Source organism: Setaria italica, chromosome IX, assembly GCF_000263155.2.
Source record: "Setaria italica strain Yugu1 chromosome IX, Setaria_italica_v2.0, whole genome shotgun sequence".
NCBI lineage: Eukaryota > Viridiplantae > Streptophyta > Magnoliopsida > Poales > Poaceae > Setaria > Setaria italica.
In genome coordinates, this window is record NC_028458.1 from 49,071,416 (window position 1) to 49,093,252 (window position 21,837).

The 21,837-nt window shown below is 46.5% G+C and overlaps 3 protein-coding genes across 6 annotated transcripts; 2 read left to right on the forward strand and 1 right to left on the reverse strand.

Annotated features, from left to right (window-relative positions):
* Positions 1-3,434: 3,434 nt before the first annotated feature.
* Positions 3,435-7,142, reverse strand: LOC101779731 (NADH dehydrogenase [ubiquinone] 1 alpha subcomplex subunit 8-B). Its single transcript, XM_004984813.2, has 2 exons — positions 6,732-7,142; positions 3,435-3,898 (listed from the first exon to the last, which is right to left on the reverse strand). Exons 1-2 carry the CDS (start codon positions 6,926-6,928, stop codon positions 3,763-3,765), a joined length of 333 nt encoding a protein of 110 aa, XP_004984870.1. The 5' UTR covers positions 6,929-7,142; the 3' UTR covers positions 3,435-3,762.
* A 2,511-nt stretch (positions 7,143-9,653) lies between these two features.
* On the forward strand, positions 9,654-15,927 carry LOC101779341 (ubiquitin-activating enzyme E1 3). Of its 3 annotated transcripts, none has more exons than XM_012842809.3 (7): positions 9,654-9,809; positions 9,950-10,235; positions 10,918-11,135; positions 11,993-12,790; positions 12,867-13,735; positions 13,926-14,358; positions 14,993-15,927. In XM_012842809.3, the coding sequence occupies exons 2-7, from the start codon at positions 10,058-10,060 to the stop codon at positions 15,587-15,589; spliced, it is 3,093 nt and encodes a 1,030-aa protein (XP_012698263.1). In that variant the 5' UTR covers positions 9,654-9,809; positions 9,950-10,057; the 3' UTR covers positions 15,590-15,927. The 3 variants fall into 3 exon arrangements, with proteins under 3 accessions (XP_012698263.1, XP_022678806.1, XP_022678807.1); XM_022823071.1 differs by having other exon boundaries at positions 9,669-9,817; XM_022823072.1 differs by lacking the exon at positions 9,654-9,809 and having other exon boundaries at positions 10,097-10,235; positions 10,578-11,135.
* A 2,548-nt stretch (positions 15,928-18,475) lies between these two features.
* LOC101778934 (probable inactive receptor-like protein kinase At3g56050) lies at positions 18,476-21,383 on the forward strand. 2 transcript variants are annotated; one of them, XM_012843093.2, is made up of 6 exons: positions 18,476-18,739; positions 18,825-18,879; positions 19,485-19,966; positions 20,052-20,242; positions 20,324-20,456; positions 20,591-21,383. In XM_012843093.2, exons 1-6 carry the CDS (start codon positions 18,661-18,663, stop codon positions 21,172-21,174), a joined length of 1,524 nt encoding a protein of 507 aa, XP_012698547.1. In that variant the 5' UTR covers positions 18,476-18,660; the 3' UTR covers positions 21,175-21,383. The 2 variants fall into 2 exon arrangements, with proteins under 2 accessions (XP_012698547.1, XP_004984869.1); XM_004984812.3 differs by having other exon boundaries at positions 18,477-18,739; positions 19,476-19,966.
* Positions 21,384-21,837: the final 454 nt, after the last annotated feature.

Consider the following 21,837-nt stretch of genomic DNA (forward strand, 5'->3'; position numbering starts at 1 on the left):
CATTTCTTGTCCCCTGAAATATCTGCCCATGTTGAAATAGCCCACAGAAAGTGACGTGAAAATGAAAGGGCGTGAGTGTTTTAATTGCAGGATCTAGGGGGATGAAGGACAATGTTTTGCCCTATACTCCGCAACCACCTGCACAGTAGTCTTATCAAGAGCCACGAAGAACAGCAGTGTTTGGAATTTTGGATGCACATTGCGAGCAGCATATAACAAGGTTGGATCTACCGTGGCTGGTCTCTGCGACAGGTCAAGATCTGTTGGAGATTCTCTCTCTGACCTGCTCAAAGATTGCGATGCGGCGAAATTCGGGTCAGAATTGAGTGAGCCGCCCCACCCCTCGTCCACATCTCCCCGCTTCTTCTACTCCGTGTCTGCCTGCCTGTGATCACGCCATGTGCTTCCATGGCCGGCCATGGCGCCTCGTTTTCGTGGAACAGTGGCCACCTACGACTCTGTCAACCTTGATGACGCGCATCAGATCGGATGCTTCTTCTCTCTTATCCCTTGCCCTCCATTTGGGGGATCCCAATCCTTGAGCGACGTGTGTTTGGTTGCCAGAAAACAATGGAGAATGATTGTGTCGGCCCCCCCCCCCCCCCCCCCCCCCCCCTAATTATTTTCGTCTACCGCCGTGCACCCAACGATCAACAGCCAGCCGAATACGGTGAGGGTGAGTAGATCTGTGCGCACACTTGGGGTAGAGTAGACACGGTAACTGACAAATCCATGTCGATCTGACGGGGAGGAGTGTGATTTGTGAAGAGAGCAGAGAATCGCTGGCTGAGGGAACCGCCGTGGTTTCACGGCAGCGACGAGAGGTCGACGAGGCGACTCGCAGGCACAGCAGCGGCGACCGTTGGCGCCCAGGTGCGATCGGCCGAAACGAACGGTGCCCGCGCGGCGCTGGCGCTGCCTCTCGCATCCATCCAGGCCGTCCGTTGCAGCACGGCAGGGCGCGGCCGGTGGGCCCGACACGCTCACACGCGGCGCGGAGCAGGGGGACGCGCTCTGCTCCTCTGCCCACACGAAGCCCGGACGGTTGCCTCCGGCTCTCCGCCTCTCCGGCCCGGCTCGTTTTTGAACAGGAAGCCTGGGGTCGAGGCAGAGAGCAGACGCGGTTCTGGAACTTCAGCTCAGCTAAGGATGCAAGCGGGCCCGCCAGCAGACGCCTGCAGGCTACCCGCATCAACCTGCTAAGTAACTTGATTATTCCTGCAGAGCCCCGCCTGCACCTGTTTCTCATGCGGCAAAATCCTGCTGGGCTTTGCGGGAGGAAAACAAGCAGCCTGCCGGAGCCCGCCTGTTAGGAAAATTCAGTTCAAAACAGCTGAGCAGGCGGCGCGGCGGTCTCTAGCGCAGACGCGCAGAGCTAGCAGCAGGGCGGCGGCAACGCGTGCACACGCCCTAGGTGTCGGCCCGGGACGAGGTGGCAACGCCGGCGGTAAAGTGGATGCACGGCGGTGACCTCGCCTCCTCCCTCCGCGTTCTCCTCGCCTCCTCGCCATGCACCTGCGTGTCTTCTCGCTTCTCCGATTTTCTGCGCTTGCCTCCCGCTGGATGGGTTGCAGCTTGAGTTCAGGGCCGCATGCGACGGCCTTGATTCAGTCGGGATTGTCGGGCGGCGGCGGCGCGACTCGTCGAGGGGAGGGCTCGGCCGGAGCAGACATGGCTGGGAATTGAAGGGATTTGGCTGGAGGTAGATTGGCCGCGGGGTGCAGTGCAAGGGCTCGAGGACGGCTAGTATGGTGCAGCGGCGGCGCGGCTGGAGGGGCGGCGGGCGGCGCCAGGCTAGGGGTGTGAGCGTGATGCGGGCAAGGCAGGTTCTGCAGGCTGTTCGCAGGCCTTGCAGGTTCGTCCACTTGAGGCCTTGTTTAGTTGGGGAATTTGGGAGGTGCCAAATTACTGTTACAGCACTGTAGCACACTGTAGCGTTTCGTTTGTATTTGTGAATTATTGTCCAAATATTGACTAATTAGGCTCAAAAGATTCGTCTCGCAAAGTACAACAAAACTGTGCAATTAGTTTTTAATTTCATCTACATTTAGTACTCCATGCATGTACCGCAAGTTTGATGTGATGGGGAATCTTCTTTTTGCATAGTGTCAAAGTTGGGAGTTGGGAGTAACTAAACATGGCCTGAGCCCGCTCGGCTTTGCAGGTTCGCCTGCTTGTCCCCGCAATGCAAAATGCAGGTGTTCTGCAGAGCCCACGAAAACTATTTTTGCAGGAGGGCCTAGCAGGTTGGCAGGCAAACCTGCGCCTGCTTACATCCCTAAAGCTCAGCTCTGGCATGGAAACGAATTTGAGCCTGTAGCAAAAGTCAAGGGATGAAATCGACTATTCTGCCTCTTCATACGAAATCACCGCACCCAAATATCTAATTTGGCCATTTACATGCATATATCGAATTAATGGGCAGGCAGGTTCCATGATGATGGACTCAGGCTACAATTGTGGAACCTACAGAAATGCCAGTGAGTAATAAAAGTTCAACCGCATGGACGCACCAGTCAGTACCTTCGAATCATATAATCTTCTGCAGCCATCATATCCTCACGCAGCCCTCGCTGAAAGCCTGAAACGCAGTGACGCCTTCTCTCTCGGAGCCCAATAGCCCATGCCTGCGCCCGTGCGTTGGCAGCAGAAAGCAATCAATCACCTGCTACAAAACGGCAGGTCGCCGGCTGCAGCGCCTATCGCCTGCACTCTGACAAAGAGAGAATGATACTCGGCACAGACCATTCAGATCTGAGGCAGTGTGATGTGGGGTGCAGTACATAGCTGTGAGAGAGATCATAGAAAAAGTCCATTTTACTCCTCTCACCTATTTATTTTGTTCATTTAACCCCCAAAGTAAAATTTAGATTCATTTACTCCCCTCGACTATTTCATTAGGTCCAATCTACCCCCTAATTATATTCCTCTTTTCTTGTTTCTTTGCGTACGAGTTGAATTTTAATTTCATGACTTACAACATGGTACTCTATGTTAGAAAAATACATTAGCAATTTTTTTTTCATGATTACTTTTCATACAGCTAAGATCAATTTCATACTAAATATTCCTAACCTATGAAAATAACCTTGAAAAAAATCTTAGTATAAATTTTTAACACAAGGCATCATATTTTGTATAAGGCACGGAGGAAAAAAAAGAGAAATCTAATTGGGGATAGATTGGACCAAATAAAATCTAATTAGGGGTAAAGTGAGCCTAAATTTTGTTCAGGGGATTAGGTGGACAAAGTGGATAGATGAGGCATCATGTTTTGTATCCGCTCACAAAATTTGGACTCAAAATTTTAACTCATGCACGGAGAAAAAAAAGAGAGAAATCTAATTGGGGATAGATTGAACCAAATGAAATCTAATTAGGGGTAAAGTGAGCCTAAATTTTGTTCAGAGGATTAGGTGGACAAAGTGGATAGATGAGGAAAGTAAAATGGACTTTCTCCAAGATCATATTATCAGGTTAACACACTCGGGCAGAAAATAACGGCAAGTCCGCCAAATGTAATTTGTGAATCACAACAAGTGAAACCATCATCATCATTTTAGAGCCTACGACTGATGGGCTGAATCGATTCAAGTTTGAAAAATATTGAGAGCGAGACAAGCGGGGTGAATAGCTCCAGGGCGTGCTATTCATCCACCAGTAAAAATTCCATAAGGACAACAAACATGGGAGATCATGAACTCGGTTTGTTGGCTTTTCTCCTTATTCGCGAAGATCACTGGAAGTAAAATTCTGAATGATCTACTCGGATATGGGGCAGGCCTCCTCAAAAGCTTGCTGCTCCTTACGACAAAAGTCGAATTCATTGGTGTAGTAATACATGCAACCGGCATAAGCGTCCATCTCCTTGGGACACTTCTGGTGAAGTTCTTTCAACCTGTGAATGAAAACACGGTCAGTCAAAACGGTACAAGAAGTACCAAAGTGATAAGCTTAATAGAAATTGCTCAAGAAAACCATGTTAAACAAGAAATGCAGGGTGCTACAACCTAGGGACAAATGCTACTTAACAAAGAGTTATAAGCTTAATGGAAACCACATTGTTCAAATAAACAGGGCTGATAATGAAGCATAGGATCATACAAGTAACTCCACTAAAAAAAGACAGCTAAAACATTGGACACCGGTCTGCATTCATATGAGAAGCACAAAATAGGAGCAAAAAGGAACATAACCTCCGATTTCGGAATCGCAAGGGGGGAAAAAGGATGCACTACCGCTGAATGGATCTTCCTCTCCTAAATCCTAACCACCTCCCAGATTAAACAAAAAAACTTCCTGGGTGGCTTCTTGGGTAAAAAGACAGGCTTATATGCTACCAATTACTAAATAAGAATTAGCAAAAGCACATACTGACATGTGAATCCAGGACCCATTGGTCAGCCTCAATGGGTGTCAGTTGTCATATTGTAGGCATGTACTTATTCAGTGCATATCATGAATCTTTTCAAGCTTCAAAGAATGCCATATGCCCCCAGGATATGGTAGATCTCAAATAATACAAGCCACAATGTCAACACAGACAATGTACTTTCCTGTTCTAACTCTGTCCTATGTAAACTATATAATTAACTCCCTGACCACAATGCTCAAGAAGCCCCTAAAAAAAAGGCACGTGGAATGGAAGTATGGCATCACCAATTCAACAACTTCATTCTTCTACTCGACAAATTTGCCAAACTATAATGGACTCATTTTGACAGGTAAAATAAACATAACGAGTAAATTTCAAACCAGGTTGACGTCACTAATTCTTTTTATTTTAAAATCATGTGTGACAAGGCTGAATGAAACTCTACTGGATACTTAACTCATTTGTTTTCACCGCCAACACAGTGTAGAGAAAAAAGGTATAAAGTTGGGCAAAAACCAACAATTCCTCCATTGCACATCGTGTTATAGTTTTACTACTGGATACTTGTGAAGAACATGTCCTAACATCTTGGGAGATGCGACCATGCATGTTAGCACTAGTGTTGAAGTAGTGTTACCAGCATCTCCACTCCTTAAACGCAATGTCATAATCAAGTAAATTTCGTTACTCCTTTGCTTCCCTGAATCACTTGCTGGCATTACATGTATTTTTTTCACCACTACTTTGAGGATATGACGAGTAAATTCAGTTGATCAATTTATGGATATGCCACACACGCATGATGATCCTCTGGCCTCAACAGAACATTCTAATTGCATAAGACTAGAGGGTGGATCAAACTTTAACACATGCAACCCACATCAGCAAATGGGGAGAAATGTGGTCTTAGCTGCAAACAGAAAATGTTATGGCACTAACTGGTTACTTTTAGTCAGCTTACTCAAGAGCAAAATACAAAGCAGTTAAATGGAAGATTTACAAAGTAGGGTAGTTCCCAGCCTACTAGTAGAAGAGAACGTGTTGTGACACAACTTGCAGCAGTAGGTTCTCGCTACCCACATTTCCAGTTTGGGGTAACACTGAACTAACCACTGCAAGATAACCTATGAGGCTATGACAGATAGCAAGTATCTGTATTTCAGTTGTGAAGACTATGTATGAACTTAAGCATTGTACCATCACTTACATTCTCTATTAGTTATGTTAGAGGCAGCTTTATCAATCTTGGCTATGTTTGGGGCTTCACGAATCACTGTTTTGTCCCTAGGATCCATACGATTAGAATTAATAAGTTGATGGTCACTAAATGAAAGGAAAAAGGACACAGACCATATGGTTCATGCAATTTTGTTGAAGAAAATGAGCATAGCAGAATCAATACCTATCACCCTATCCCAGAACAATCCGATACACATAAATGATACAAATCAGAACCAACAAAAATGCAGATAAAGTTAAAACTAAATACTTAAACAGGTATCATGCGAGTGAAGATTTCCTATCAACTAAGGAGATCACAGTAATTTATTGGTTGCAAAGGAGGATTCTTGTTTGAAAAAAAAAACTAACCAAGAAATAAAGGTATGGAACCATTTGTTCATTTTATATGGATGACTCTAAAGCCAAAATGAGCTATCTAACAATTGCAAAATCACCGGTTTAATAGTGCACTGCCTAATCTATGCCACCTCACCAATTTATCCCCACCAATGTAATCGCACAACCATGACTCTAGCATTGTATCATGCGATCATAATTCATAATTTTCTATATCCATTGGCTGCTACAAAAAAGTCTCATAGCTCTGCATAGCATATTTGCTTAAGATGCGAAGTTTCTTCACATGTTTCTCAGGAAATACTACTGGTTATCACAACCTCAGCAGAAGATTGCATGATCACTCAACTGCTGGGTACCCTGATAACCAAGAGCACACACTCAGCTACCACATACCCATTGCCAATTAGCTGTTCACCTGCAACATCACTGATATACTGTGCATAATCTGACAGTGAATAACTGGGAAATGCAGCTACTGATACATCCCCAGCTCAGTACAGCCTTATTGATAAGCCTGACAATCACCAACTTGTATCTGATAGCGCCCACTAATAAACATCACAAACCCAGAGCCTCTCGCTCACTACAAACTAACAAAATCGGGCACAAAAATTAACCGCATCGAGCGCACCTTCGCTAACAAATTGAACCGTAACGAACAGCACGATGGAAGCAACATTTTACGAGCCCGGATTCCAATCGTAATCGGGCAGGAGTGGGATCGGACGGAGCGCAAGCAGGGAGGATAGAAAGAGAACTTGGCAAGCGAACTCACAGGCTGAGGACGCAGCGCGTGACCTGGCGCCCCTTCTCGAGGCACTTATCGGGGTTGGGGTCATTCTTCTTGCAGTTGAGGAAGGCGACGTTCTCCGGGCGGCACCGGACCGCGATGTGCTTGGACGCCGCCATCAGCACCGACGACGTCGGGATCGGCTCCCCCGATGCGTCCACGGGCGTGCTGCTCGCCGACATCGCTACGGGCGCGGGAGGGTCCCGGGGGCTCCTGGCCTTGGAGATCTGGGGGAGGAGGTGGGGGCAGCGGGACGGGCAGACGGCAGACCCAGACGAGAAGGGGGAAGGGGAAGGAGATGGAGAGGAGGGCGAACCGGCGAAGTGGTGACTGGTGAGGGGGCCGGAGGGGAGAGTCTCTGCCACTCTCTGCGTCGTTCGTGCCTTCGTGGGCTTCAGAGTGTGAAACTATTGGGCTTTATGTGGGCTCATTTTGTAGGGTTTATGTGTACGTCGGGTTCGGCCTTCTGACAACGGGGAACCTACACAGCTTCCGGAAAGTTTTTTCTTACCCAACTTCCATTGTTTTTTTTGGGATTCGTGCGCATAACATGGTCCGTCGGATGCACCTCGCGCCCTTCCTCCAACCCTAACTCCTCCTGTGCCGCCGCCGCCCCCGACCCCGACCTCGACGCCGCCGGCCGCCGGGGCCGAGCGTCCCCGCGCCACCCTCGTTCTCCGCCGGACCTACGCGCCGCCGGTGCATGTACCGCCGCCCCTTGGCGGCCCGGCCTCGCGCGCCGTTGGCCGTGGCCGCTGCCCCCGGCGCGCTGCCGGCCGCGCCCACCGCCGCCCTTGGCGCGCTGGCCCGCGCGCCGCCACCGGAGCTCCCAGTCTCCCACCGCCACGAGGAAGAAGAAGCAGTTAAAAATGATGGTTTGAAATGTTGAATTAGGTTTAGAAAAATATTAAATTCAATCTTTCAAAATGTTAAACTAGGTAGCAAGAAATGTTGAACGTGATATTTTTTTCAAAATGTTGATCAATATTTTACAAAATGTTGAATGCACTCTTTGTAGACGTTGATTTAAGTTTTAAAAAATGTTGAATCTAATTGTTGAGTTAATTTTCTATTATGAGCCTAATGAGCCTTAAAGTTACTACTCTTATCTGGATCGTGGAAATCAGATATGAGCCCCTCCTAACAATGCGCCCCTGGTCGGGTAATGGAAAATTCAGCATAGTTTTTGTTACATCTTCTGCTTGTGTTTTTTCTACGACCGAGCCAACCATTTAAGATGAAAATTTTAGGGCCAGTGACTCAACTGTGCTGTACTCTGTGGTTAATAAAATTTACACGTTTCTATAAAAAAGAAAACCATGTTACTTTAGCTTTTTAAAAACGGTAATGCGTCTGAAACCTTAAAAAAATCGGACGCTCGACATATGTTGCACTAGTTAAGCATCGATGTTGCAACTATTATTTCTACATGTTTCACAGTGAATATGGTAGGAAACAGAGTGAGTGTTAAAAATCAAAACCTATCTCGAATTTTATAGATAATGTACTTTAGGTTTGCGGGCTAGGGTTACTAGTTTCGCAGGACAACATCAAAATTGGGCAAAAAGCTCACAAGCTAGTGGCAACAGAGTTTCTTTTCCCTCTAGCTTTCAAGGCAGGGGGCATAAGAATTAAAATTGTGGGCAAGTATTCAACAATAATCTTGTATTATGGCAGTAAATGTTGTGAAGGGGAAAAATGGAGCGTGCCTCACCAGTTTTAAGTATCGGCATTAGGTATCTTTAGAGGTTGAGAAAACACTCACATCTATGCTATCGGAACATGACTTAATTAGGAGTGTTTTTTCTCCATAAATTTTTAGGAGATGGACCACGTAAAAATCCACTATCAATAAAACTTGATCTCTAACTGTACCTTATCACTAGATACGGTAACTAGCCATGGCATTGTTACCTTGTCAACCATTAGTAAAATTATGGATATAAACTATAAAATTCTTCTCCTTTAAGGGGTGTTTGGATACGAGGTGCTAAACTTTAACAGTGTCATATCGAATGTTTGGATGCTAATTAGAAGAACTAAACATGAGCTAACTATAAAATTAATTACAGAACCCTGTGCTAATTCGCGAGACGAATCTATTAAGCCTAATTAATCCACCATTAGCAAATGGTTATTGTAGCACCACATTGTCAAATCATGGACTAATTAGACTTAATAGATTCGTCTCGCGAATTACACTCCAACTGTGCAATTAGTTTTGTAATTAGTCTATATTTAATACTTCTAATTAGCATCAAACATCTGATGTGATAGGTGTTAAACTTTAACATGATGGAGCCAAACAAGCCCTTAGTATAAAGTTCTTTCCAAACTCATATGTCAAATGTAGTTACAATGCGATTTTACATCTTTGCATCTTTCCAGCTCAGCACATCTTATTAGCGTGTGTTTGGCTAGAGAGTGATGGAACTGAACGGATTCGTCCCAAATCTTCAAAGTATATTCATGTTCTGGGATACACTTATATCCTTTGCATCCATCCAAATGCTGGTATAGGATCGAATTTCCAATGGCTCCATCCTAAGCTATCCTATGAACCAAAAGCATGCTTAGAGAGAAACACAGAGGAAGAGCCTGATTGGTTTGATGCCAAAATATTGACATGCCAAAGTTACTATTTGGTTGGCTACCAAATTTTGGCGGCAAACCCTCTAAAAATCCGGCATTTCACCCGTCCAGCTCAGCAGCGTGAATGCGTGATGCCTCGGGCGGACCTGTCCACACATCGTTGCCCAAAAGCGACCGTCCGTCGAGACAATCTACAGAATTCACATCCGTCACTCTCAACAACGAACGGCCAGGATCGCTCGAATCCCTCCATCTCGCCAGCTCAACCACGCCACCGGCATCCACCGTCACGGCGTCGCCACCTTGCCCGCATACCCCCTCCCCCCCCTCCGCCGCCCGCCACTGTTGTATAAGTACCTCCATCTCATCAGCTTAGCCTCCAAGCCGAAGGAAGAGGCGACCCGCCGCCCTCGAGCCTCGAGGCCGCGACCGCCGCGCGAACCCTAGCCGCCGCTCCGATCGCCCCCACCGGTAAAGCCGTAAGCTCCCTCGTCGACTCGATTCGTTCCGATGATTCGATCCGTGTTCCCCGATCACCATTCCTGGGGTTTTGGGGTGGGGGTTTTGGGCATTTGATTCGCCGTTGATGTCTTTGTTGTTGCGCGGTGCAGGAGTTTTCACTATATGCTTCCGACGAAGAGAGCGGAGGGAGTTGAGGACAGCAGCGACGGGGTCGTGAAGAAGGCTGGGCAGGGGAATCGGCTGTTGGGGCAGGGGCGATGGTGGCCGGGGAGGAGGCGGGCGGCGGCGGGGGGAGCGGCAATATGAGCGGGGTGGCGGAGATCGATGAGGACCTGCACAGCAGGCAGCTTGCCGTGTACGGGAGGGAGACGATGCGGCGGCTGTTCGCGTCCAACGTGCTCATCTCCGGTCTGAACGGGCTTGGAGCTGAGATCGGTGCGTGCCCCTTCTAATTTCTGATTCGTACGTTTATTAATTTCCTGTTCTAATATTGGTGCTCCCGCAAAAAAATTCCTGTCTATCTAGCATTCTAGCTGCTCTCATGTTTTTACATGTTGTTTGCAACCTGTGATATTTTGGTGTCCCCATGTTTCTAGGCAATGCAGTATGTGTAGAGGCTCATTTGCTTAATTGTGAAATACACTTTGAATACTTGCATATAATTGGCATGCACACGCAAACAGACTGGCGGTCTTATGCCCTTATTCATTTCTGCTCCGTTCAAGTTGTGACCATTTTTCTGCTAATTATGTACATATTTGCGTTATTTTGTGGCAGAGACATGTAAAGGTTCTCTTCATTATATGATACATGTATGAGTAGTGAGTAGCCAAACTCACCGCCTCTCATGTGTGTATTTCTTTCACCCCTCAAGTTGTTATGATTTAGATCACCCCCTCTATCTCCTGTCAGCACAGGGGCATAAGGATTTTTTTTCCTGTTTGAGCCAGTAATTTGTAATTATTTAAGAGACAGCTATTTATTTTATCATGTCAAATTCTAATGCTACCATGCCTTCTTGTTTTATTGGTATGGTATAATTGCTAATCAAACTATGATTTATTAGTATATATGTTATCTGGACAAATGATCTTTGGAATTAATAACCTTTCAACAGCAAAGAATCTTGCTCTGGCTGGTGTTAAGTCTGTCACCCTACATGATGCGGGAAATGTGGAAATGTGGGACCTATCGGGCAATTTCTTTCTATCTGAGGATGACATTGGGAAGAACAGGGCTGTTGCTTGTGCTGCAAAGCTTCAAGAACTTAACAATGCTGTCGATATATCTGCTTTAACAGAAGAATTGACCACCGAGCACCTTTCAAAGTTCCAGGTCTGCTAGTTCTCCACTGTGTTAAAATTTGTTACTTCTTGTTATGTTGTCTTCATTCCTATCCAGTGATAGGTAGCATAATCATGGTTGAGAAACTATTTTATTTGAGATCCCTTTTTGAAGTGTATGACGTTATAAATGTGTTCAGGTTAATTCCTGGTGTTGGTAGTAACAGGCTAATCCATCCTGGCCTTTGATATGATGATCTTTAATGTTTCTGCTCATATTCTCTATTTGATTACAGTATCTGATCCTATGATTATGAGTAATTTTTTCTTTTGTATCCGAGTGTCATCGTGCTCATAGTGCCAAATGATTTCCTTTTGTGGGGCCTAGTTGAATTTATTTGCTTGAAATAAAAATTACTGAAACCTGGAGTTAAATTGAATTAGTGCAAATCTGTATGTTATCTCTTTGCCAATTGCAAGTTTGTGTAGGGTTTGCTTATACCACAGATGTGCTTCCATGCTATCAGATGCATCCATGACTTAAGCCTACTTTGTGAAAGAAGTTGGTTGGTTATTCTACTGCAGAACCCCTTAACCAACCTTGTATATTGATATCTTGCTCTGTGGGCCTGCTAGCATCTTGATAACTTTCCACAGTCAATAAATTTGGAAATCTTTAAGTGACACCACAATCGCAACCTCCGATTAGTAACATCATATGACTTAAGCCTATATGTTCAGATTAAAGTGATAAAGTTTCCCTCCAATACAATCTATTTAATGATAATGACATGTTTGGTAGCATCACTGAATGTATTGCTGCAGTGTTCAAGTCTTGTATCACAAATCGTCAACGTAACTCTGTGAAGTCATCATACAGTTATCATACTTACACTTTCTGATTTTCAGGTGGCTGTTTTCACTGACATTAGTCTGGACAAGGCGTTTCAATTCGATGATTATTGTCGCAGCCACCAGCCGCCAATTTCCTTTATCAAAACAGAAGTCCGTGGTCTTTTTGGTAGTGTCTTTTGTGACTTTGGGCCTGAGTTCGCTGTTCATGATTTTGATGGTGAAGATCCGCATACTGGCATAATTGCATCAATCAGCAATGACAATCCTGCAACGGTGTACTGTATTGATGATGAGCGCCTTGATTTCCAGGAAGGTGATCTTGTTGTTTTCTCAGAGGTCCAGGGAATGATTGAACTGAATGATGGCAAGCCAAGGAAGATAATACGTTCAAGACCATATTCGTTCTGCATCGAGGAGGATACAAATAACTTTGGCATCTATACAAAAGGTGGAATTGTTATGCAGGTGAAAGAACAAATGGTTGTAGAATTTAAGAGTTTGAGAGATTCTATTAGAGAACCTGGCAATTTCCCTCTGAGTGATTGTTTGAAGTTTGACCGCCCACCTCTGCTTCATTTTGCATTCCTAGCTTTGGATAAATTTAGGAAAGAGTTTGGACGTTTCCCTGCTGTTGGTTGTGCCCAGGATGGCCAAAGGATTGTGGAGTTCACTGCTTCTTTCAATGAAGCCACAATTGATTACAAGATTGAAGGTAAGCTTGATGAGAAGTTGCTGCGGCTTTTTGCAAGTGGTTCTAGAGCTGTCCTGAACCCAATGGCTGCTATTTTTGGTGGAATTGTTGGTCAAGAAGTTGTGAAGGCATGTTCTGGAAAATTTCAGCCACTGTACCAGGTAACTGTTATGGATTACAAGATATTCTATGCTTCTCTATTCTGTTGTTATCTGACAAGAAAGTTATCTTTGTCAGTTCTTCTACTTGGATTCGGTTGAATCTCTGCCAACCCATCAATTGGACCCTAAAGACTTGAAGCCATTGAATAGCCGCTATGATGCTCAGATTTCTGTTTTTGGCTCTAGGCTTCAAAAAAAGCTGCGAGATGCCAATGTCTTTGTTGTGGGATCTGGTGCTCTTGGATGCGAATTCCTGAAGAACCTGGCTTTAATGGGAGTATCTTGCAGCCGTAAAGGGAAACTAACTATAACAGATGATGATGTCATTGAGAAAAGTAACTTGAGCAGCCAATTTCTGTTTCGTGATTGGAATATTGGACAGGCTAAATCTACAGTTGCAGCTACAGCAGCTAGTGCTATCAATTCCTGCCTTCACATTGATGCTCTCCAGAATCGTGCTTGTCCAGAGACCGAGCATGTGTTCCATGATGCATTCTGGGAGGGCCTTGATGTTGTCATCAATGCACTTGATAATGTTAATGCTAGGATGTACATGGACATGAGATGCTTATACTTCCAGAAACCACTCTTGGAATCTGGAACGTTGGGTACTAAATGTAATACACAAATGGTAATTCCTCACCTTACTGAAAATTATGGGGCTTCACAAGACCCTCCTGAGAAGCAGGCACCCATGTGCACAGTCCATTCATTTCCGCACAATATTGACCATTGTGTGACATGGGCTCGCTCAGAATTTGAGGGTCTGCTAGATAAAACTCCAAATGAAGTCAACTCTTTTCTGTCTAATCCTACGCAATATGCTGCTGCCATGAAAAAGGCTGGTGATGCTCAGGCCAGAGAATTGCTTGAGCGTGTACGTGAATGCCTTGAGAAGGAGCGCTGTGAAAGATTTGAAGATTGCATAACCTGGGCAAGACTGAAGTATGATTTATCTCCCCAGTTTGTTTGTTATTTGTGAATTCAACCATTCTTTGTTTCTCTTGGTCTATGTCATGCCATCTTTCCTTATTCAAAGTTTAACTAATTTTGTTGAATGTATCATCGAAACCTATAGGACTACTAGGAAGGGTGCTCATTTTAGGTGCCATCTAATATCCTTCTTTTTCCCCAGATTTGAAGATTACTTCTCTAATCGTGTGAAGCAGCTAACATTCACATTTCCTGAAGATGCCGCCACTAGCACGGGAGCCCCTTTCTGGTCTGCTCCAAAGCGTTTCCCTCGCCCGCTGGAATTTTCAACTACGGATTTATCACACGTTCAGTTTATAATGGCCGCTTCCATATTGAGAGCAGTGTCTTTTGGAATCACTGTACCTGACTGGGCAAAGAGCACTACTAATCTGATCGATGCAATCAGTAAAGTTTACGTACCTGAATTTAAGCCAAAGAGTGGGGTTAAGATTGAGACAGATGAAAAGGCCAATAACATCTCCAGTGCCTCAGTTGATGATGCCGCTGTTATTGAAGACCTTTTAGCCAAGTTGGAAGCATCTGCCAAGAAACTACCTCCAGGATTCCGATTGAAACCTATTCATTTTGAGAAGGTTAGCCTTTCAAAAGCTTCTTTCTGCCGTTTTAAGGTTAAAACCCTATGTTTTAGCCTTTTCCCCTGCTGTTGAAGAACAAACTCATTTGCAAACATTTTCAATTTGGAAGCACCTGCATATTGTTTAAAATATGAGTCAATAAGTAAGTTCTGACCTGATAAGAACTAAAGATTAACAAAGATTCTGCTGTGGGGTCACATTACTTTTCTTCTGTGACTGGATTACAAAAGTTAATAGCATATCAGTTTTGTGACTCCTTGCTAGTAGTATTCCTTCATAACCTGCCACCACACTGCCAGAGAGAAAAAGGTCAGTTAGCAGTTCTTTGAGAAAATGAGAGCTCTGAGAGATCTTGACAGCGTGTTCTTCGGTTACTTAAATCTTCCATATTTGTTTCTGTTTCCTTTTCATGATACAACTGAGAAAAATTGTGTGCTGCCAATTCTGTTAAAGCTTAAGTCTTGAAAAGCCACATTATTGTATATATGGGCATTCCCGTTGAAACTTAAAATCCAATATAGGATAAATGCTTAAGATATATAGCTGTATGAAAACAAAAGTAATCAAAACTTTAGCAGTTGATTGTTTTGGTATCTTAATTCTGCTTATACATGTTCCGTTCCTGTTACAGGATGATGATACAAATTTCCACATGGACTTGATTGCTGGCCTCGCAAATATGCGCGCAAGGAACTACGGCATCCAAGAGGTCGACAGGCTGAAGGCGAAGTTTATTGCTGGAAGGATCATCCCGGCTATTGCAACTTCAACAGCCATGGCCACAGGACTTGTGTGCCTTGAGCTTTACAAGGTTCTGGCCGGTGGGCACCCAGTCGAAGACTACCACAATACATTTTCTAACCTGGCGCTACCGATGCTCACCAAATCTGAACCTCTTCCACCCACTGTGATCAAGCATAAAGGTATGAGGTGGACCGTATGGGATCGATGGTCTATCAAGGGTGACATCACAGTTGCAGAGCTACTGAAGTGGTTAAGTGACAAGGGCCTGAGCGCTTACAGTGTCTCCTGCGGCACATCGTTGCTGTACAACACAATGTTCCCAAGGCACAAGGATCGATTGAGCAGGAAGATTGCGGATGTTGCCAAGGAGGTGGCAAAGGTTGACGTCCCAGAATACAGGAAGCATCTGGATGTCGTCGTTGCTTGTGAGGATGACAAAGGGAAGGACATCGACATTCCTCTTATCTCCATTTACTTCCGATAGATAGGTTGCTGCGTGGAAATAGATGATGCTTGTGAAAAAGGTCCATGTGAAAAGCGATTTTGAGTGCGTTCGTAAACTCTGTTTATATAGTGTCGCGCTCTTTAGGGATCGGTAGCGGAGTGATCACTGCTGGAGTTGCTTGCTGGCGGTGCATCTCCTTACAGCTCTGTACGGGGGCTTGGGCCCCGCTGTTGCACGCCGACTATTTGCAGGTGTGCAATGCGATCTTTTGGATAATTTGGTGGATGGATTTCCCATTGCTGCTGCTAGTCCACAAAGCAGGTTTTGGTTAAAGGACTCAAGAGGATGTTCACCGGAGTTCCGGGTCTTTACTTGCATCTCTGGCCATTTCACTACGTGATTCCCAGATGTCATGTACTCCGCACCTCACCGCAATCACTTGCATGCCTAATAATGCGCGTCGATTTCAGTCTGTTAGTTTTCACTTTTCCGTGCGCCTTGCTGGATGAGTATAAGGAGGAGGGACCAGCAAAGGGCGCTTTGATTCAGCAACCGTGACCGCTCAAGTCACAATTGGGGTCTTGAGAGAGTGCTGGCCAGCAGGCGTGTCGGTGCGGACCGAGGAGCGGTGAAGTAAGCTGCACGATGCCCCGTGCTCACTGGGGTTTCAGTTGTTCAGCTTCAGCTCATTCCACGCGTTTCCCGCATCGGCAGGCTGGGCGGCGGAGGTGGCCCGTGGCCGGCAGGTTCACCCCCAGCGTCATCGGATTGCCTCCGCCCTCCGGCACATGCCTCGTGGGAGATCAGGAGCTAGCGCACGCGCAACCGACCCCGCTCCGGCTTGCGCCTCACTTCATCACCACTCGGAGCACCACGGCCCATCCCTCCTCCCCATCACGAGTTCCTAATGGATGGCCCGTGTTTTACACTCCAAGTCACCGGGTGATGAAGGCTGTTCCCGACGCCTTCTTCATGCGGTCCTGCCGCCGGCCGCCGCCGCGTTCCGCTCCACTAGCCGAGCGGCAAGTGGCCACCGCCCACCAGCGTAGTTCTGCCGCGGAAAGAAACAAGGTAATGGCCAGGACGTGGTAGCGCGTAACCACCAAACAAACGCCCGTCACCGGCAGCAATATCTTAAGCGCCGCAGATCGTTGCCTCCCGAATCTGCCCGTCGATCGTACAGGCAATGCCTGAACAATAAACAAATCGACCAACGTCTTGGGTAGCCTCTTGGTCTTGGGTGCCCAGCGAGCGCTCGTCACAGCAGCAACTGAAATGCGCCTCACGACTTCCTGGTTCCTGCAGCCCTGCAGGGTCTCAGATTCGTTCTCGCGTTTACTCCCTCGTCATAGGCCAGCCCAGTGTCGTGTCGTACACCGGTTACTCACAACGGAGCGCGACAGCAGGCCGTCAGGGCTACCCACCTAACCTGACAAGAACATCTATCTATCTATAACTCAGCTCCTAATCATGAACGAAACGGAACCGCCCCCAATTTCCAGCTGGCCGGCGCTAATCATCCGAGGCGGGGAGGCAACTGAAACTGAACTCCTCCCAGGAAGATGCGGGTCACCAAGAAGCCACCGACGACCGACCCTGACCGAGACCAACCAGATCGCTCGGCCAGCGCGCGCGAGGGCTTCCCTTCCCCTCCCGTGCCCGTCGCTGTCGCACGGCCGCGCGTCCCCGTCGCCGCACCCTCCACCGTCACTTTCCTGTCGCCGCACGGCCTCGATCCCTCCCTGGCGAAAGGCCACGCGCCAGCGTCAGATCGAAACGACCCGGCACCTCGCCACCACCTGTGCTGTGCACGGCCGCACGGGAATCTGGTCGCCGCCGCCGCCGGGCACGGGAAGCCACCAGCCCTATTGTAATCCTGCGCCCAAGTAGACGTTTGTGTATATCCTCGTCGCTTGGCCGAGGCCGGCCGATGCTTGATCGGCAACGGTCGGGGACAACGTGATGAGCGCCCGATTCACTTGGGAATCAGGATAACGATGTCACCTACCTTTGTTTAGTCCACGCCTTTGCCCGTTTCACCGTTTGGGATCGCCATTGACCGCGAACTGATCGATGAGCGCCCGAGGATACTAGCTGGCTGCTACGGTATGTGCTCGCTAGCAGCTAGCTTATCGTGTCACGTGGGTCCTCGGTGAATCGAGGGTTCTTTTTCCGTCGGATGCGGCGCTGCGGCTGGTGCGGTTTGCCGGTCGCGGTCAACTGGTTGAGGCGTCGGCCTCGTCTGCGATCAGGGGGAGGGTTTATGGCGACAGCGGCGTCCCGTGCCTTGCTTCACGTGACGCCTCTAATTCTGGACAGGCACCTTGGCAGAGGCGCAGCTACTTGGTGCAGACCTCGGAAGGGTCAAGGGTGCACCGCAGATAGGCTACCAAGGCATAGGGTTAGATGTTAACCTTGCCACGCTACAACTCTAGTCTTTTAGGGCGTGTGTTTGATTCAGTGTCATGACACTTGATAATTAGGATCAACAACACAATAGCATGAAACTAGGGATACCCATGCCACTAGGATGCAATAATAAGATGTAAAATAACATTGTGACAATCCCATTTTCCTATTGAAATTGAGGGGGGAAAGAAATCTAGAATGCTGCCATTAAGGTGGGGATATTATATACTCCTATGTGTGTCAAACATACAACAACCGTTCCAATAATCCATGGATGCCAAAATTTCAAGACACAAGGTGGAGACATGTCGTTATGAAATGATTAGCTAGCTATTCCAATTATTTTAAAATTTCTCCCTAAATTAACCTAGGATTTCATAAGTACGAAATGATTACACCAACAACCACAAACATTTTCTTTTCTAAAAAATAAAAAGAATTCCGAAAGAGCCCCCCTTAGTTGTGTGGTCGCCTTCGTGCTGCCTCCTTTCCCTCTCGCCTCCACCACCTCCGGCTGGCTACTTTTGCCGCCTCCACCGCCCTTTCAGGCCTTCGCCCAACCGACTGCGCGTTCCCTCCCAAACGCGCACCCCCTCCTCTCCTCCCGTGACCACCGCCTCAGCCTCGCGTCCTCGGGTTCCCTCCAATCCGTGCCACCGGGCTTCTCGTCCCGGCTCGTGCTGCGGTTCAGTGTGCAAGTAATGGAGCGGCGGCGGTCACCGAGGCTGCTGCTCCAAGTGTTCTTCTTGCTCGCCGCTTCTTCTCCGCTCGGGAGTGCAGGTTTCTTTTTGGATTTTCGATTTGTCAGAGTAGCTGGTGGGTGTGCATTTGGGTTTATGGTGTTCGCCTTGTTGGTTTGCTGCAGGGATTGGAGGCCTCGGAGTTGGCCCGGAGAGCAATGGAGCTTCCGTTAGTCCTAGGTGAGCGTGCTCAGATTCTTGGAATTAGATCTTCACTTTATGGCTTGCTAGAAATGGGTGCCATCATTTTTCTGACATCCAGATTCCAGAATATGTAGCTTTAGGGGGATTGGAGTTGAAGATTAGAGGCATGGATGCTTTTAGCATTAGCCTGTTTTCATACATGGCTGGTAAATGGCAAAAAGTTGTGAATTTGTTTTTTTTTGCCCTTTAAGATGGCCATCATCATGTGCGCTTGTACAGGGCACTGGACTAATTGGTGTTAACCATGCGTTAGTATGTACGAGCAGTTTTTATTGTGGTGTGTGTAGTGGTGACTTTAATTTCTTGTAAGAATTGGAGTTGTTGAATCTTTTTCTCTTTGTTTGAAAAACAGAATTTGCTCGTGGCTTTCTTTGTACTGAACTAGTGGCAAATTTTTCTAGTATGCATGCATCAGTAAGCATTATTTTGAGGCACATTTATTCATTTTAGAAAGCTCTGGAGTTAAGTCACAGAGTGATGGATAGCTAGGTCAAAAAACAAGAATCGGGTCTATTATTTTCAATTTAAAACAGAATCAATAATCAGGGTAAATTTGACTATTCTTTCTCTAGGAATTCCAGAAGGCTGTTGCAGATTGGAGATGGAAACGAAGATAGCCTATTTCATCTCCCACATGCAAGGACTTTCTCACACAAGAGCAGATCTCGTAAAAGAGCTCCAACGCCAGCAGCAGCACCAACGTCTGCTCCATCACCGTCACCATTCATATCCCCACCAGAAAGCTCACCTTCTACATCACCACATGCTTCAGGATCCATGCCACGCCAATCTCCTTCACACCATCATCCAACTGCAGCCCCTCCACATTTGGACAGGTCTAGGCCTACAACTAAGCCGGACGAACACGATCGTTCAGTTGAAACTCCAGTTCATTCTTCGCATAAACATTCCTGGACAACCTATGGTTTGGTTGCAGCAGGGATTGCTGTTTTCATTCTGGTATCAGCAGCCAGTGTTCTCTGCTTCCGAGCTAAGAAAATGGGAACTGTGAGGCCATGGGCGACAGGTCTCAGTGGTCAATTGCAGAAAGCCTTTGTAACTGGTATGTTTGTTCCCCTACCTATGTACATACCATATCTGGGGAACTATTCTAATTTTACATCATAATAATGTAATCATATTTCTAGGTGTACCTTCATTGCAACGGTCAGAGCTGGAAACAGCATGTGAGGATTTCAGCAATATAATTGGTTCTACCTCTAGCTGCATGCTGTACAAGGGGACCTTGTCCAGTGGAGTTGAAATTGCAGTGGCCTCAAGCTTGGTAACATCTGCTAAGGATTGGTCGAAAGAAAATGAATCACAGTACAGGAAGAAGGTAGCATTTTACAGTTTATCGAGTCTGTATAAGTGTCACTTTGCTTCACTTTTTATTTGATTCAAATGATAAATGTTTCAGATCACAAGTTTGTCCAAAGTAAGCCACAAGAATTTTATGAATTTGCTTGGCTACTGCGAGGAAGAGCATCCATTTACCAGAGTGATGGTATTTGAATATGCTCCAAATGGGACACTTTTTGAGCATCTCCACAGTAAGTGCATTGTTAATTTTTGTCATGAATCTATCAATTCCTTCTGTCAAAAATCTGTTCTCTTCAGTCTGCATGATTGAGAAAAATATTATAATGTGTCAACGTTTGACATTGTCATCGTGATTGCATTGCAGTCAGGGAAGCAGAGAAGCTTGACTGGATGGCACGGCTCAGGATATCCATGGGCATTGCTTACTGTCTTGAGCACATGCATCAGCTGAAAACACCAGTTGTGCCTAGGAATTTCGACTCTACTACGATATACCTTACGGATGACTTTGCTGCAAAAGTCTCAGATCTTGAATTTTGGAATGATGCAAAGGGACATAATTCAACCAACGACAACCTCACATCATCATCGGACCTGGAAAGTGTTGTGCGCAAGTATGGCATAGTGCTGCTGGAAATATTGACCGGACGAGCTCCCCATTCTGAGGTGGATGGGCCACTTGAACACTGGGCTTCACGCTACTTCGACGGCCAGATGCGTCTTGAGGAGCTGATTGACCCCAGCATGGGTTCCTTCCCCGAAGACGCTGCGCGTGCGCTTTGCGAGGTTGTAAGGTCCTGCATTGATCCAGATCCAAAGAAGAGACCACGGATGGCAGAGGTTGCAGCTCGGATGAGAGAGATCACTGCGTTGGGGCCTGACGGAGCGACTCCGAAGGTGTCGCCGCTGTGGTGGGCGGAGCTTGAGATCATGTCTTCTGAGACCTGAAGTTGGCGGCCAGCCAGATGATATTCTTTAATCTGTTGGTTGCTGCTAATCTTGTTTCGTGGACTTGATTAGGTAGAGGGTGGTTGAGAATTTGTTCTGTGTGCAAAATTGCATAGGGAGTGGTATTGTACATGTAAAGAAGATTAACAATGTAACAGGCATTACAGCCAACTTGAGAAATAGAAAAGGGCGCGTGGTTTGTTTTTAGATTTTCAGGCAATTCATACCAGAGTTGACCTGTTCTACTGACAGTCTTCTGAGACTGAAGATGCCAATTCCCTGTAATTCCTATTCCAACATTCAGGACTGAAAATTGCTAACGCTAAATTTAAAGCCCAAATCGAAACAAACAGTAACGTTTTGTCTTTGGTATTGTGGGACGCCTCTCACAAAGAGAAGGGATCCCTCCAAAAATTGGCGTATGCTGCTTGTTGTGGCGAGCACACGGTATTCTTTAGTAAAAGGCGAAAGAATAGTTCGCTTTGTGCTCACCACGCAGCTCCAATGCATGGCCGGCTCGGTCGCTATTTTAAGAGCGTCCGGCTGAGATGATTGCCAGAGCTCAGCGGTATGGGACTAAACAGACAGCATCGCATGTCGTTGCCCGGTCTAGTGGGCCGGATTATAAACGAACAGGCCTCATCTCTATCATGGGCCTGATTA